The following is a 15998-nucleotide window of genomic DNA, read 5'->3' as shown; positions in this document are numbered from 1 at the left end:
AATCTCTCGGTGCCTTTCTGCACGCATTTATACAAGTACTTTTCTTCTGTCGTGATCTTCCACCTCTCTACGCTGAGATAAAGGACTGCCTCCTTCTGTCTTGTCACCTTCGGTCTCCTCTACGCTGAAGTGGAGAATAGTCGTACCGGCCAACGAAAGGACCCCGCAGCCTTTCCTCCCCTCTTCGCCCACTCAACACTACGACGGCTCTGAGTATAGCGATTCCATACGACAATCTCTAGGCCCAACTCTCTGCAAACTACTCTATATTCTGTCAATCCTTACACAGGTGATCGCCTGCCCGCAAAAGATCAGCCACGATGTTGAAGATATGGTCGATGGTACGTCGCGACTGACTCCATCTACCTACCAACCGATACATTTCCCTCCTCACTAACACCCTCGAAACAGAAACAACAACAGCAGCAAGCTGAAAATGCCGAAGGAGCTGCTGGTAAAAAGAAGAAGAAGGTCACCGCCGCCCAGCTGCGCGTGCAACGAGGTCTGTCCCTCCCTCTCTCCCTACCTACCTACCCTTTCTCAAACCACACCCCTCCCCAGGACGTTAATAACTAACCATGTATCAACATCGAGATAGACCTGCAAGAGCTCACCCTCGGAAGTACAATGAAAATGTCCTTCCCGAACCCCGACGACATCTTGAACTTCACTCTTACTATCGAGCCGGATGAGGGCATGTACAAGGGCGGCGCATTCCACTTCAACTTCACGGTTAACCAGAATTTCCCGCATGATCCGCCGAAGGTCAAGTGCACGCAGAAGATCTACCATCCGAATATTGATCTCGAGGGAAATGTGTGCTTGAATATTTTGAGGGAGGATTGGAAGCCTGTCTTGAACCTGAATGCTGTTATTGTGGGGATGCAGGTATGTCTTTTTCTTTTCTTCCCTTTCTATATTGTTTTTGGTTGCTTTGGGGAGAGGGCGAGGGTTTGGATGTTTTTGGAGGGTGTTTTGCTGATCTTTCTACCTTGCTTAGTTCCTCTTCCTGGAACCGAATGCTTCCGATCCGCTGAACAAGGAGGCCGCCGACGATCTGAGACAGAATCGGGAAGCGTTCAAGCGCAACGTTAGGACGTCTATGGGTGGTGGTAGCGTGAGGGGGATACAGTATGAGCGGGTTATGCGGTGAATGGTGGCCTGGCCTGCCCTGTGTTGGTAGGTAGTGAAACTAGGTGCTCTTGCCTGATGGGCATGGGTTATAATGGTGGAGGATGCAGTGTGTGTCGTGTGTTGATTAGGGGAGTTTTACGTGCATGGCCTACATTTCCACTTGGATTAATTAGCGACTGGATAGATTCCCTGCTTATGAAAGAAATGAACACATTTTTATGGAAACCAGGAAACACCACTGTACTTGATGTAATCAATCTCACCTTTGGAGTATGAGCTACAGAGCACACTAGTCTTCCTACGGAAAACACAAGACCAACCGACATAATTCTCAAACAACCGCATGTATGAGTACAAGCGTATATACAACAGACAAAAATACCGAGGAACGTTATTCTTTCTTCCCTTCTATTCTTTCAATTCCACACACACGCACACAAACACTCAACCCGCATCATCAACTGGAACCCAACCCACGCAATATACCAGACAACAAAACAATATCAATCACATCCTATCAGCTACACATCCCCGAATTCCACCCCAAAATCACTGTAGCCGACGCATCCCGGTTCCATCCGGCATAATTAACGGGGGCACATTGGGCACCAATCAACGCGCGAAGTCGATTGCATTGTGATCATATACCGGTGCGAATTTACTGCTGGGCAGCAGCGCGCTCGGCCTCAAGGCGGGTGTAGTAGTTGTCACGGGCACGGACGCGGGGGAGGTGGAAGCCTGTATAGTGGTGTTTTGTTAGTGATTGCTACCTCTGGGATGTGGATGATTGATTGGTTTGTTGGGAGGAAGGATTGAGGGTCTGTTGTATACGTACCGTACCACCAGAGGTAGCCGAAAGTGGTACCGAAACCTGCGAGGCAGTCAGTCAATCATTCGTTCGGGGTCGATTTGGTATATGGCGCGCGGAGGGAGGTAATGTGGTGCAATCGGATATATGGGTAGGAGAATCATATGAAGACATATCGGGTCAATGGAAGCGCGGGGTCGTAGGCGGACTCACCGAAAGCGGTGCTCAGGTCAAGGACCAGGGTGCGGCGGAGCATCTATATCGCAAAATGTTAGTTTATAGGGTTCCAACCTGGGGAGGCCATGGGGTTGTGGATGAGAGCCCCGGTGGGTAGGGTGGGAGAAGGGTGGACGTACGCCGGTGATGGGAGCAACGGAGGCCATTGTGATGTATTAGTGTCTTCAGAAGGATCTGAGGAACTGGTAGAGGAGATTCGCGCAAGAATTGACCTGCTGGGGTTGTGGTGGGGGTTGCGGAGAGAGAGAGGAGAGGAGAGGGAAAGCGAGCGGTGATGTCGAGAGTGAAAGTCGAGGTGAAGCTTTCCGGGCCGGCGAGTAGTAAGCGACGGCTGTGAGTGGCCTGACTTTGAAGGTGGGTTGCTGTCTGTGAACGGTTCGTTGACGGTCAATAGATGACACGACTTATGATTGGCTTTAACTATGAGAATACATATTATAATCTAAATGCAATTCATATTGCTATGCTAATTCTGTATTGTCTGATTAATTGAGCACTTGAAGCTGAGTGACTTGCTGTAGGGCTGTTCTGCCTGAGGCATAAGCACGTGACCTCACGCGGTTCTTGTGTTTGGCGCCGTTTCTGGATCTCTCCCCATTCATCCATCAAGACCACCGGCGCCATGGTCTCCTCGGAACCCACTGTCAAACGATCCTCTTCCTCCTTACCAGAAGGTGCAGACGCTCCTGATGTAAAACCAACGAAACGCCCATATCACCATCATCATCGCCTACAAAGTCCGGTCGCCCCAGCGTTGCCGGAACCCGCTATTGTCGACGAGGCCTGCATCGACCATGTCCTCAACCGGTCTATCGGGCAGTATCTACAAGAATGCGGATTTGATATCGCCGACCCTGCAGCGCTGGACGCCTTTCGCAGGATAACGGAGGAATGTATGTTGGAAAATTAGGTCTCAGAAGGAAACGTTCATGATATTGATGGATTTGGTTCTAGATCTGCTGAGATTCGCCTCATATGTGCGCCAAGCGATGCTATCCAGCCGGCGCATACAACCTATCCCACAAGATTTCGAATATGCCTTGAAAAGACAGTCCGTGCCTGTCGGCGACCTCCTTCCGCACGTGAAACGCCATCCAAACATCGACCCTATCCCCACCCTCCTACCAAGCCCTCCGCCGGAAGAGGACTCATTCAAGACTTTGCCGTCTTTAGGCCCGCAGCTCAGCGGCGAAGATGATCGCGTTCACAACGCTCATATTCCGAAACATTTCCCCGATTTCCCTAGTAAACACACGTATCGTCACACGCCGGTTTTCACAGAACGAGAGCAAGATCCGCGCGTCATTCGAGAGCGAGCCACGGAGGATGGTCGACATGGCGAGGAGGCGTTGCGCAAGTTGGCTCGTGCAGCGTTCAAAGACAACAATTCTGGCTCATCGGTCCGGGATAAGAAGCAATGGGGACGACGAGCAGAGAGCATGGACGGAATGTTTGAGAAGACGATCAGGGCTCTCGCAAAGAAGATGCAGAAGCCTGCGACGGCCCCAGGTTCTGCTGGTCCTATGGAGATCGACTCGGGAGCTGGTGCAGATACAGAGGCCAAACCATCCCGCTCGAAGCTGGCGTTGAACATAGAGCTGCCTCCCATCATCAACTGCGAGAGAGACTTGTGGCGACGGGCGCCTACATCTGGGAGTCGACGAACAGAAGAAAACAAGCTATCAAGTGCGAAAGATACGCCCGACATGTCGAGGGTGGATAGCTGGGTGAATGCATCATGAGGTGTAGGATAGGCAGAGGCGTCAGGCGTTCAGCTTTTTCATCGTAGTATAACCGAGAAGATACCCATGGAGCAGGATGTCAAATAATGCAACTCAATTGGTTAATCACATAGCTTTAACTGCCATTGTGATCTCAGTAGTCTGAACGCCAATCTAACTCCTCGCCATGCATGTAATCGAAAGGAGAGTCCCGGAGAGTCCCATCAGGCCGTTGAGCTGCTCTCCGCAGCGCGTTTACGCTCTTCCTCTTTCGCTATCCTGATCGGTTCCCAAGCAGTCGTTTCCACCGTTAATCCGCCTGCACACCTAGCACGAAGTAAACGTCAGCATTGAATCCTTAAATTCATAGCGAGAGGGTAACTTACCGGCGAAACAGCCTCACAATCGGCTTACAATTCACCACGCCCGGCTTAGGAATCCCTTCTTGCGGCGGATTGCAGGAGTATTGGACCATCTCCAGCAGCTTGCATTTCTCCAGCTCGACAGGGCCGCCTTTGCGACGCTTTTCTTGGAAGTTCTTCGTGACGATGTTGACGTGCTCTGGAAGGGCCTCGGCGGAGAAAACGGGAACAAGAGGAGCCATGGCGAAGAATTCCTCTTGTTGTGACTCTGAGTACTGTCCTCTAAGTATGACAGATTGCTGATTTCATGTGCTGCTGCGACAATGACGAGCAAGACAGGTGGTACTGGTGAAAGGAAGAAAAGTGGATGGAGCGGAAGCGTTCGCGTTCGCCGGCGCCGCGATCCATCTACCAGTTATCGTCGCAACGGGCCAGCCCGCGGTAGTTTTGACATTCTATCAACTCCTACAGGACTACTACTTAAACACTTTTATACCGGAAAATGTCGGACTTTGTCACATTCATTTGGAGATTTACAATTGTGTCAAATGGCTGCTAACTTCGGAGGAGGCCTTCTTGGGGAGGTCCATGAGGAGAGACTCGACGAGGTATGTATGGGTCGGTGTTTCAGTTCACTGCATGATTCCGCATCATATCTTTAATTTTCTTTGTGCATACTGCTCTCAGAATTCGCTGGAAGGCCTGCTAATTTGGAGAAGCTTCTGCATGACCTAAGAAACATATCACATGGGATTGTCAATAGTAACGCCTTGAGGCCCAGACTGGGTGTTCAGGTGCTTGATGATCTTCTGGGTGTCTTTACAACACCCGTCCCTGCTGCACAAGACATGCATCTGGAAGGGCATATGCCGCAGGACCATTCCGGGGATGCTCAGGGAGCTTACATGGATGATCCTGAGGGCGAACACCCAGCTCACGGCGAACTTATCAACGATGAGCATGCAGGCATGCATGGTCTGCCGATGGTGGTACCAAACCACGCAGAGCCAGTCCTGGAGATCTCGAGCAGGCTTTCTGCAGCCGGAAAGTCGCATCTCCTGTACTATCTCGCTGCAGTTGCTATTTTACCATCTTTGTTCCATGGTATCCCGCTCGGTGGGCATGAATCGGCAGTGGTATTCATTGACACGGACGGCCGTTTTGATGCTGAGCGGCTTAGAACAGTGCTGAGAGGGATCGTGCACGCCAATATTAACGCACTGGCCCAGGGATCGCCTGGATGGACGTCTGAGGTTGGAAATGAGGAAATTGAAAGTATGCTTGTCGTCAGTTTGCAACATGTCCACGTCTTCCGCCCACAATCGTCATCTGCTCTCCTTGCTACACTTCACCATCTGGATGCATACATACTTGATCTATCTCGCCATTTATCTTCCACTCGACCGGTGCATACTATCTATCTTGATAGTGCCACTGCTTTCTTATGGCAGGATAAATTGCAGGACGAAATTGCCCGAGTGGAAGATATCGGGCACGTCCATGCTGACCCGGAGCATGAGCGTACTCAGAAACAACGGTTCCAGATCTCAGATCTCTATGCTGCCTTTATAGCAAAATTGAAACGACTACAGCGACTTTTAGGTTGCATGGTGGTTTACACCACTACGGTTCAGGGAAGATTCCCCGGTGCTCGTGGTGGTAACCCAGCGTATACACCATCAGGACCCTACGATCTGTATACCCCAGGTCCTTCCGTGCCAAAGGCGCCTTCTTTTGGGCCTGCTCTTCCAGCCCCTTGGGGTAGATTTCCTACTCTGCGAGTTGTTGTTCAACGGGATGCAGTTCGCCCCTTTCCGCCTACCATGACTGCGCAGAATGCGCAGCGCGGAGCGCCTCGTCGACAAGAAATTGTCAGTCGCGGAAGGTTTTCCGGATGGGTGAATGAATGGAGACGCGAGGAATGGCCTCGTCGGGTGCTGGAGGGCTTTAAACGAAGTAATGGCGGCAAATTCGCCTTTCGCATAGGAGGAGACGGGGTCGACATTGGCTGATGAATTTCTCATCTAGCTATGTACACTGTACAGGCGTGATTGAGACCGTGTCCCGCAGCAGATTCTAAATGCTTTCTTAGCTGAACAACTTTCCAATGGCCTCAACCGTGGTGTTTCCACCGCTAAACACAATGCCCACATCCCAGCCCTCAGGAGCCTCCTTTTCGACCAGTCGTCGGAACCCCTCGTTGTACAGACAAACGGCCAAACCCACCACAGCGCTTGGCTCTACTACTACCTTCATGCGTTCCAGAACCAGACGCATGGCCGCCTTGATCTGCTCCTCCGTCACAGCATATACACCAGCGACCTTGTTCCGGTTCGAGATCACCTCCCAGTTCAACAAGCCAACCGGTGTCCGCAACCCGTCCGCGATGGTCAGTGTGGACACTGCCGGAACCCGCTCCCCGGCATCCAGTCCGCGCCGGCAATCGTCTGCACCCTCGAAACTGGGTTCCGCACCAAACACCTTAGTTGTCTTGTCCGAGAAGAAGGTTGCAACACCGGAATTGAGACCGCCCCCACCGATGGGTGTGAAGACAGCATCGAGAGCCGTGGAACCCTGGCGGATGCTCAGGTTGGGCTTCTCAGCAACCAGCTCCCGGTACTGCTCCTCAAGTTCGAGGGCGGTGGTACCCTGGCCGCAGATGATATTGAAGTCATCATAGGGTGGGATCAGAATTGCACCGGTCTTGGCCTGCACATCCGCGACGACGGCCTCGCGCTCGACGCTCGTGGACCCACTGAAAATTACCTCCGCGCCGTGGGAGCGCGTCCCAGCGATCTTAGAAGGGGTGCTAATACTGGGCATGATAATGTAGGCGGGAACACCGAGAGTGGAGGCGGCCAGAGCGAGAGCCTGTGCGTGATTTCCTACATGAATAGTTGAATATTGCGTGGTTCCCTTCAAGTTGCATCTTGTTGCTTGGCGAGAGTGATGACCTACCAGAACTGTGTGTAATAACACCCCTTTTCTGCACATCCTCCTGACCCCGTTCGGCGATGAGTCGTAGCAGAGCGTGGAAGGCGCCCCGGGCCTTGAAAGCACCTATCCGTTGGTAGTTTTCACATTTGAAGAAGAAACGGAACTTGGGATTGGCAGGAGTTTGGCCCTCGGAGGAGGTGCCGCTCAATGCCTCTGGAGATTGTGGCGCCGAGGCAATGGTGTTGAGGGTTTGACAAGTGAGGAGAGGCGTGCGGTGCACATAGGGTTGGATGAGGGAGTAGGCCTCATGGATGGCTGAAGGGGTCAAAGATTGCACGAGCACCGAAGGGTCTGTCATTTTGAGAGATTCAGTCGTGTATAGACTGATTCGTACCAGTAGTTTGAGGGTTTTCTACAGTGGTACTCTCCAAGAGTTGCGGAGAAAGGACAGAGGGGAAATGGCCGGTTGATCCGAGTCGGCGAAGGGATATATCTCCGCCATCGGACCCCCGCATTGCGCCAACGCAGTTGAGAGTGGGAGAATGCAAGGAGATGAGGTTTCAGAACTCTAGCTGAGGTCAAGGCTTTAATTGAACCGAATCGCATTTGCAGAATGCTGTCTCTAGTTGCGTGACGCATGCTGGACAGTCATTTTACTCCGATAGCAACAATCCAGATTAGGACTAGCGCGCTGTCATGCCGCACTTCCCCGCCACGTGACTCGCGGCCGAATCGGGCAAGGGCAGGAGGGGCAAAAGAAAGACTGAATAGATTCATCTCGTCGCTCCCTGACTCACTTTCCCTCGCTGCGCTTCCTCTCTAAACCCCCTCCACAGTCTCAGAACAGATTGCAAGCATGGCCGAGGAGCAGCCGCACACTGCGCAAGAACAGGATATTAATCCTTGGTCCGTGGAGGGTGCCCGCGACGAGAACGGAGAGGTGGTCGCCATCAACTATGAGGCCATCTGTCGGTATGTGTTACCCCGCCATTGAGGCGCTCATTGTGTCCGCGCAACAACCCACTAACCACCTCTAATTTCAGGAAATGGAATACCTCCATTATTGACGACAAGCTCCTCGAGCGCTTCGAGAAGGTGACCGGACACAAGCCGCATCGCTGGCTCCGACGCGGCCTGTTCTTCAGTCACCGCGACTTCGACCGCATCCTGACCCTCTACGAGCGTGGCGAGCCTTTCTTCCTCTACACCGGTCGTGGTCCCAGTACCGGCAGTCTGCACCTGGGTCACACCATTCCCCTGCAGTTCACCAAGTGGCTGCAGGATGTTTTTGACGTCCCCTTGGTCTTCATGCTTACGGACGACGAGAAGGCTCTGTTCAAGGATAGCATAACGTTTGAGGATGCTATGCACTTCGCCATGGAGAACGCCAAGGATATCATCGCCCTGGGATTCGATCTTAAGAAGACCTTCATCTACAGCGACTTGAAGTACGTTAGCAACCACTTCCTCATGAACGCTTGGGAGTTCGGAAAGCTGGTCACTTTCAACCAAGTCCGTGGTGCGTTCGGCTTCAACGAGAGGTATGTTGATCCTTCTATTCCATATAAACTTCGTTGGGAGACTAATAAATTACAGCACCAACATCGGTCGCATCTTCTTCCCCTCCCTTCAGTGTGTCGCCGCTTTCGCTACCTCCTACCCTGAGATCTGGAAGGACGAACCCTCCACCGAGCGCACCCAGGAGATTGCCAACATTCAGTGCTTGATCCCTATGGGTATCGACCAGGATCCCTACTTCCGCCTGCTCCGTGACAACGCCCACCGCATGCGTTTCCCCTCCCCCAAGCCCGCCTTGATCCACTCTAAGTTCCTCACTGCCCTGCAAGGAGCAGGCGGCAAGATGTCCTCCTCCGATCCCAACTCGGCCATCTTCATGACCGACACCCCCAAGCAGATCAAGGTAAGAATGCTAGCCTCCACTGATTGGCCTCCCCACATACTAATCAACCACGCACAATCCAGACCAAGATCAACAAGTACGCCTTCAGCGGTGGCCAAGTGAGCATCGAGGACCACCGCCGCCTGGGTGGAAACCCCGACGTTGACGTTTCCTACGTCTACCTGACCTACTTCGAGGAGGACGACGCCAAGCTGGAAGAGATCTACAAGAACTACAAGAGCGGTGAGCTCCTGACCGGCGAGCTCAAGAAGATGACCATCGAGGTGCTGCAGGAGTACGTTGCTGCGTTCCAGGAGAAGAGAAAGGAAGTCACCGACGAGCTGCTGGCCGCGTACATGAAGCCCCGCAAGCTGGAGTGGAAGGGCAATCCCAACCCTGTCCCGGCCCCTGCACCTGCCATCCGCACTAAGAAGGAAAGCGCGTGACTAGTGAACCTCGAGTGTGGAGTGAGTGGCTGGCTGCAGGATTGGATTTATGATGCTGGGGTTAGATCCATATACCGTTGTCTAATATCCAAGCGAAGACATGAAAGCGTTGAAATACATAGATTTGGTGTTCGGCTGCATTGTGTATAGATTGTATTCATTACACCCTTCCTTTTCATCCTATTGGCTGTATTGCTACGCAGCAGAATTGTAGATTGTGAGGAAAGCAGAAAGTCATCGTCCACGTAGATCGGATCGCGGGGAAATCTGGCCCCGGATGATCTGCCGCTCGTTAGTTACAATTTTCCTAGTCGATGACTCATGACCACCTCTCTTTACGTCCCAACCACTACAACTACCGCTCCACACAAGGATGCTCAATTGAAGAAAGAATAAGAAAATTTTATTCCGGCCCGATATACAACCCAGTTAAAATAAGAAACTCGAATGAAAACAATTCCCTAGATCATGGTACATCGTAAATTTTCCCACCGGGGATATGCTAATAACACATTATGAATAGATTTATTTCTGGTTCTCGGGGCGGAGGGAGCTGTAAAAATTGAAACGTTAGTAAAATGTTCTAATGGTATATAAGTTGTTATGGGGGATAGGTAGTAACGTACCGAACGGCCTTGCCGGCGCGCCAGATTTCGAGATCACGGATGTCCTGCATCTCCTTCTCGTACTTCTCGCGGTAGTCCTTCTGGGAGTTGTACTCGAGCGAGCGCTTGGTCTCGGAACCATCACGGACGCTGTCGTAGAGCTCGTTGAAGAGGGGCTTCAGGTTGTCCTTGAAGCGGTTGGACCAGTCGAGGGCACCACGACGGGCGGTGGTGGAGCAAGCGGCGTACATCCAGTCCATGCCGTTGGCACCGATGAGAGGGTAGAGGGACTGGGTGGCCTCCTCAACGGTCTCGTTGAAGGCCTCGGAGGGGGAGTGGCCACGCTCACGGAGGACCTCGTACTGAGCGAGGAACATACCGTGGATACCACCCATCAGGCAACCACGCTCACCGTAGAGGTCAGAGTAGACCTCCTTCTCGAAGGTAGTCTCGTAGAGGTAGCCGGAACCGACGGCGACACCCATGGCAATGGCGCGCTCCTTGGCGTTGCCGGTGACGTCCTGGAAGACGGCGACGGAGGAGTTGATACCACGGCCCTCACGGAAGAGGGTGCGGACGGTACGGCCAGAACCCTTGGGGGCGACGAGGATGACGTCGACGTCGGTGGGAACATCGACCTTGGTGAGGTCCTTGAAGACGGGGGAGAAACCGTGGGAGAAGTAGAGAGTCTTGCCCTTGGTGATGAGGGGCTTCAGGGTGGGCCAGGTCTCGGACTGAGCGGCGTCGGAGAGCAGGTTCATGATGATGGTACCCTTCTTGACGGCCTCGGTGACATCGAACAGGTTCTTGCCGGGAACCCAGCCGTCCTGGATGGCCTCCTTCCAGGAAGCACCATCCTTGCGGACACCGACAATGACGTTCAGACCCTGGTCACGGAGGTTGAGACCCTGACCGTGACCCTGGGAGCCGTAGCCGATCAGGGCAAGGGTGTCGTTCTTGAAGTACTCCTGGAGCTTCTCACGGGGCCAGTCCTCACGCTCGTAGACGGTCTCCTTGTCATCAGCGAAGGTGATGGTCTTAACACCGCGGGAGGGGACGACGGGGGTGGCGGTCACACGGGGGAGAGCGGCGGAGGCAGCCTTGGCCAGGGAAGGACGGGGGAGGGCGGCAGTCACGACGGACCGGGGGGCCGCGACGCGGGCCAGACGGAGGGCACGGGGAAGTCCACGGGAGGCCATTGTGTGAAGAGGATGTGAGAAGAGAGGGGAGAGGGTGAAATTGAAGAAAAGGAAGTGGAAGAAATTGGATGGGAAAGAGGAAAAGGGAAGAGGAGGAGGGAAGCAGCGGTTGCAACTTTATAAACTCGTTGCTGGGGACGAGATCGGCCTGCTCTGAGACACGTGATCCGGAGTTGGACTGCAACTCCCCGGCCGATGTCGGATTGCCGGGCATTTGATTGGTCAATGGCAGCGCGTTCCGTGGACGTGGAGATCACCTGAGGCGCGGGCCTTGCCGCTTCCGGCTTAGTCCGTCGCCGCTCGCTACGGGGAAGTCACCTGATCCGCAGCTGGGCTTTCTTTCCTGTTGCAGTTTTGGATGCCCCAGATGGAGTCTGGGGAAAGACAACTCGGTGACTCACGCACTTTGACTCAGTGCTCCGATGGAGCTATACAGACTTCTAACCGGATTGGCTGTCCGAGAACTGTATCTTTGGGCGCTAAGGGGTTCTCCAAGGCCTAGAAGACCCCGTTTCAAGTGGTAGCTAGCTAGCTAGCTAGATTCTTGGCATGTTGAGTCACTTTTCTTATGATATTGAGTATACTGGGAGAATATCAATGACTAAAATAAAGAACTCCGAGATAGAGGTGTAGTTTTGGAAGCTTGTAGCATTATAATCGTGCAGTCTTACCAATATCATATTGGTACACACCATCGTGATATATAGCAGGACTGCTCATAACAATAACGCCGAGAAATGAAATATATTTCCTTACGCTTGAGAGGCTATCTCCAGTTCCAACAATTCGGAACACACTGAATTTTTGGGAAGACTTGCGACATGTCTGACAATATTAGTCGCAAGCTACAAGAGCAAGCCATTGATAGTGCACTGCATACCTTTCATGTTTCTGCTTTTAGCCTGGACGGATACCATGAAAGCGTACAGAGATCTGAAGGGAATGTAACCTAGCTCATGCGGTGTTCGTTGACGTTGGACAGTTCTATTTAGAATTCCATCATCAGTCTCGCATCTGCCTTGGTGTAACCATGATTACTATTGTAGGAGTCACATTGCTGTCAGCACCGAAAAATCCTTTTTGGCGGCGTAGGGAGAGTGGTCTAGGTGCTTGAGCTATCGGTAACATGAACCGTCCGCAACATCATTCTCTCTCATCCCCTTCCCTGGTGCTAGGGCTACTTAACCAACAAGCAAATGCCTGACAAAGCTTGAATCACGACATATTGGAGCGTAAATGATATATTGATATTTTCATGACCGCGATCGATTATAGGGTATATTGATAATATCCCGTTTCTCCAGCCGGTTCAAGCATGCGCATATCGGACGAACGCACACCCACGTAATCACCCAATTTGCACCTCTATATCAGTCGTCACTCTTATATTTTCGAGCTCGAGCGCACTTTCAGACCGATGACAGGCCCTTCCACTGATTGCACACCCGCCTCGTAGTCCTTTCCGACCATCAAAACACTCATGATCAATACCACCAGACAAAGTTGTGCCAGTCGAAGAATGCCCGAAACTGGACCTTGTCCGTTGCTTCTGACCCGCCGATGTACATCGTGGAAACATTCCGCGGATGATTGGGAGACAGGAAACGACTAGCCCGACGGATGGCTCGATATGGGTCCATAGAGTGGCATCGTAGATGGTATCTAGTTTCAGAGTCAACTTGCTTCCAGTTGAAGCAGAGGCATTGTCACTGCCACAGAGAATCTCACATGTCACGTCTTTCAAGTCGATATAGAATAATACTATTATTCGATAAATACTAGCGAAGCACACGCTAGTAAGAAGCCTAAATATCAGACGTTGTTCATCATCGATTAAGGATCTGTGAGCAAGAAGACAATTACAACTCACAATCCGCCCAGAGCAAAAACAGCGTTCAACGCCAGCTTATCCTGCCATGAGCGATGTAGTCTCCAGATCATGGGTACCGGGACTGCGAGGATGACAAAGTCCATGAGGACGTTAAACGCCTGATTCACAATGATGTAGGTGGTCGCGCTGAAGCAGCGTCCCTTGACATTTATGTCCCAGTATGCGCGGAGCGGGCGGCATTGCAATGCACAGGCCAGGAAGATACCCGAAGACCATGCGGCAATGAGAATATTCAGACCGAAAGTAAAGCGGAGGAAGTGTTTAGTGGTGAAGAGGCGGCGGTAGAAACAGATGAAGGAGATCTTGATTACAGGCGTCAAGACGAAATAGGTGAACTGGCTGGACAGGAATATCTATCGAATTCAGTGAGGGTTTAAGACCAAGGCCGTCGAGAATAATGTATCCTCTGTGGAAATACGCACTTGATAGAACAACTCAATAGTTCTAGTATTAAGATCAGAGACATGGTAGCCATTACCACCGATAGAACACCCTGAGACAATCCAGAAAGTCAGGCAGAGGCTATTCAGAGCATCCAGAAGCTTACACAAGATCAGCTCGATCAACATCCCCAGCATCAGCACAACAGCCACGAAGCAGAGACAGTCGTCTACTCCAAAACCAGTCCGCCGCTTGATCCTGGCAACAAACCGCAGGGTCATACTCAAGCACGTGAGGCCGACCAGGACGGAGACGATCACAATCATCTCCTTCCCCTTGGGGCTGGGGCCCATCCTGATTCACAGATGATGCGCAATGAGCCTCCAGGAGGAGTAAAAGGCAACATGGGTGACGAGCTGCGGGGAATCAAGTCAGCTTTGGGTTTTGTTAGACTTTTATTGCGTTCTGGGATCAGATACTCTTTCTTCCGATGGGTTGTGCAATGTAACCCCCAGTGACTGCCTATAAGCGGGAGGGACGGGGTGGTAATCCCCGTCAGTGGCTTTATTCCATCATATTTCTGTGCCACCAGCCCAGGTTCCTTCCTCCATTCGCTCACCACTGGGCAAAACTAGCGAATCGTTTTCTAACCTTACATCCTGTGTAGCTGATCATGGATTCATCCACGGCTGTCGCAGCCTCTTCCGCCATGGTTCCCCTGATTATCAACGGCCGAGAGGAAAGCGGCTCGCACATGTTCGAAGTCAAGAGCCCTGTCACCGGCAAGGCTTGCTGGACAGCGGCATCTGCTACGCTTGCCGATGCAACGAGGGCTATTGAGACAGCGGAGGCAGCATTCTCAGCCTGGGCTTGTACCAAGCCTGCTGCCAGACGCAATATCCTATTTAAAACGGCAGACATCCTTGAGAGCCGTCGGAGAGAATACGCAAACTATATGCATACCGAGACGGGTGCCGATGCTGAGGCCACCCAGCATTTTGTCTTTGCTCTTGCGACTCGTATGCTGAGGGATATTGCAGGTCGCATAACCTCGATCTGTGGGAGTGTGCCAGTGGTTGAAGGAGAAGGCCAGAGTGCGATTGCCTTCAAGGAGCCCATGGGTGTCATACTAGGAATTGTGCCCTGGTATGCAAAGCTGATCGTTTATGCTCATCACCATTGTTGCTGATAACAATGCCTGTAGGATTGCCCCTTATATATCCGGAATTCGTGCGGCAGCCTGCGCTCTGGCATCCGGAAATACAGCTGTTCTCTTGTCCTCACCACTGTCTCCACGCTGCTATTGGGCCATTGGTCGAGCCTTTCTGGATGCCGGTCTGCCGAATGGATGCTTGAATGTTATATCTACCTGCGAAGAGGATATGCCTCAGATTATAAATGCCATGATTGAGCTTCCGGCGGTCCGAAAGGTCAATTTCACTGGGAGTATGGATGTGGGGAGACAGATTGCTGCCACTTGCGGCAAGAACCTCAAGCCATTGTTGGTAGACCTTACAGGGAAGAATTATGCCATTGTTTGTGCGGATGCTGATGTCGCTGTTGCTGTTAACGGAGTGTTGGCTGGAGCTATGTTGAACGTACGATGTGTCAAATAATGTCTTCTCTGAGAATACATTACTGATTGGAAATAGTCCTATCGAGTCGGCATGTCAACTGATCGTATACTTGTCAATGCTAGTATTGCTGAAGACTTTATGGAAGCTCTAAAGTGTGCTCTCAGCATGGCAGATTCGAAAGTTCTACCGCCCATAATCGTCAATGCAGCTATGAAGACTCGCGTGGAGAGCATGATCTCAAGCGCCCTGAAGTGTGGAGCGAAGTTACTCCATGGAAAGCTTGACTCAGAATCAAGTCATGACGGCGTCCTTAGTCTTGGACCGTTCGTGCTCGGCAATGCTAGGCCAGATATGGATATCTGGAATGAGGAGGAATATACCTTAATGACGGCATGTATGATTGTCAAGAGTGATGAAGAAGCCGTTAAGATCGCCAATAGCGCGGGATACGGGAGCTCTGCTTCCGTATTGACGAAAGACCTTCGTAAGGGTCTTGCAATATCCAAGCAGCTGGAGTTTGGGTAAGTTCAATGCCCGAGTAGAAGAAAACAGAGGGAGTAGAGATACTGACTGATACAGCGCTGTTCATATAAATGGTATGAATATGCATGATGAACCGGTTCTTCCATATGGTGGAATTAAGAACTCCGGTTGGGGACGGTTCAATGCAGAGGAAGGCTTGAATGAGTACCTTGTGACCAAGTCTGTGACTTGGATGGATTGATGTAACTTATGGAAGATGTGGGAAGTACATTGTCAGATACTTATCTTGCTCAGTTCATTGTAAGTGTTTGGAAACT

The 15998-nt window shown here is 51.8% G+C and overlaps 9 protein-coding genes across 9 annotated transcripts; 5 read left to right on the top strand and 4 right to left on the bottom strand.

The window, feature by feature from the left end:
• Window positions 1–627: 627 nt before the first annotated feature.
• On the top strand, window positions 628–1153 carry An09g04000 (uncharacterized protein; the record flags this gene model as incomplete). Its single annotated transcript, XM_001393679.3, has 2 exons — window positions 628–888; window positions 1001–1153. 2 exons carry the CDS (start codon window positions 628–630, stop codon window positions 1151–1153), a joined length of 414 nt encoding a protein of 137 aa, XP_001393716.3.
• A 639-nt stretch (window positions 1154–1792) lies between these two features.
• Window positions 1793–2325, bottom strand: An09g03990 (uncharacterized protein; the record flags this gene model as incomplete). Its single annotated transcript, XM_001393678.3, has 4 exons — window positions 1793–1872; window positions 1970–2005; window positions 2156–2198; window positions 2299–2325. 4 exons carry the CDS (start codon window positions 2323–2325, stop codon window positions 1793–1795), a joined length of 186 nt encoding a protein of 61 aa, XP_001393715.1.
• A 476-nt stretch (window positions 2326–2801) lies between these two features.
• Window positions 2802–3921, top strand: An09g03980 (uncharacterized protein; the record flags this gene model as incomplete). Its single annotated transcript, XM_001393677.3, has 2 exons — window positions 2802–3072; window positions 3134–3921. The coding sequence occupies 2 exons, from the start codon at window positions 2802–2804 to the stop codon at window positions 3919–3921; spliced, it is 1059 nt and encodes a 352-aa protein (XP_001393714.1).
• Window positions 3922–4585: 664 nt separating this feature from the next.
• An09g03970 (uncharacterized protein) lies at window positions 4586–6027 on the top strand (the record flags this gene model as incomplete). Its single annotated transcript, XM_059749751.1, has 3 exons — window positions 4586–4870; window positions 5057–5931; window positions 5970–6027. 3 exons carry the CDS (start codon window positions 4586–4588, stop codon window positions 6025–6027), a joined length of 1218 nt encoding a protein of 405 aa, XP_059606283.1.
• Window positions 6028–6350: 323 nt separating this feature from the next.
• An09g03960 (uncharacterized protein) lies at window positions 6351–7557 on the bottom strand (the record flags this gene model as incomplete). The annotated part of the gene is made up of 2 exons (XM_001393675.3): window positions 6351–7147; window positions 7221–7557. 2 exons carry the CDS (start codon window positions 7555–7557, stop codon window positions 6351–6353), a joined length of 1134 nt encoding a protein of 377 aa, XP_001393712.1.
• Window positions 7558–8055: 498 nt separating this feature from the next.
• An09g03950 (uncharacterized protein) lies at window positions 8056–9545 on the top strand (the record flags this gene model as incomplete). Its single annotated transcript, XM_001393674.3, has 4 exons — window positions 8056–8171; window positions 8243–8740; window positions 8796–9120; window positions 9183–9545. 4 exons carry the CDS (start codon window positions 8056–8058, stop codon window positions 9543–9545), a joined length of 1302 nt encoding a protein of 433 aa, XP_001393711.1.
• Window positions 9546–10070: 525 nt separating this feature from the next.
• On the bottom strand, window positions 10071–11349 carry An09g03940 (uncharacterized protein; the record flags this gene model as incomplete). The annotated part of the gene is made up of 2 exons (XM_001393673.3): window positions 10071–10098; window positions 10172–11349. 2 exons carry the CDS (start codon window positions 11347–11349, stop codon window positions 10071–10073), a joined length of 1206 nt encoding a protein of 401 aa, XP_001393710.1.
• A 1348-nt stretch (window positions 11350–12697) lies between these two features.
• Window positions 12698–13974, bottom strand: An09g03930 (uncharacterized protein; the record flags this gene model as incomplete). Its single annotated transcript, XM_059749750.1, has 4 exons — window positions 12698–13190; window positions 13220–13593; window positions 13663–13733; window positions 13788–13974. The coding sequence occupies 4 exons, from the start codon at window positions 13972–13974 to the stop codon at window positions 12698–12700; spliced, it is 1125 nt and encodes a 374-aa protein (XP_059606282.1).
• Window positions 13975–14294: 320 nt separating this feature from the next.
• On the top strand, window positions 14295–15922 carry An09g03920 (uncharacterized protein; the record flags this gene model as incomplete). The annotated part of the gene is made up of 4 exons (XM_001393671.1): window positions 14295–14767; window positions 14826–15219; window positions 15274–15719; window positions 15778–15922. 4 exons carry the CDS (start codon window positions 14295–14297, stop codon window positions 15920–15922), a joined length of 1458 nt encoding a protein of 485 aa, XP_001393708.1.
• Between the last annotated feature and the right edge of the window lie 76 nt (window positions 15923–15998).

The sequence above is a fragment of the Aspergillus niger genome, assembly GCF_000002855.4.
Source record: "Aspergillus niger supercontig An09".
NCBI classification, from domain to species: Eukaryota; Fungi; Ascomycota; class Eurotiomycetes; order Eurotiales; family Aspergillaceae; genus Aspergillus; species Aspergillus niger.
The sequence above is the reverse complement of the archived record's forward strand: the minus strand, read 5'-3'. Positions and strand labels throughout refer to the sequence as shown.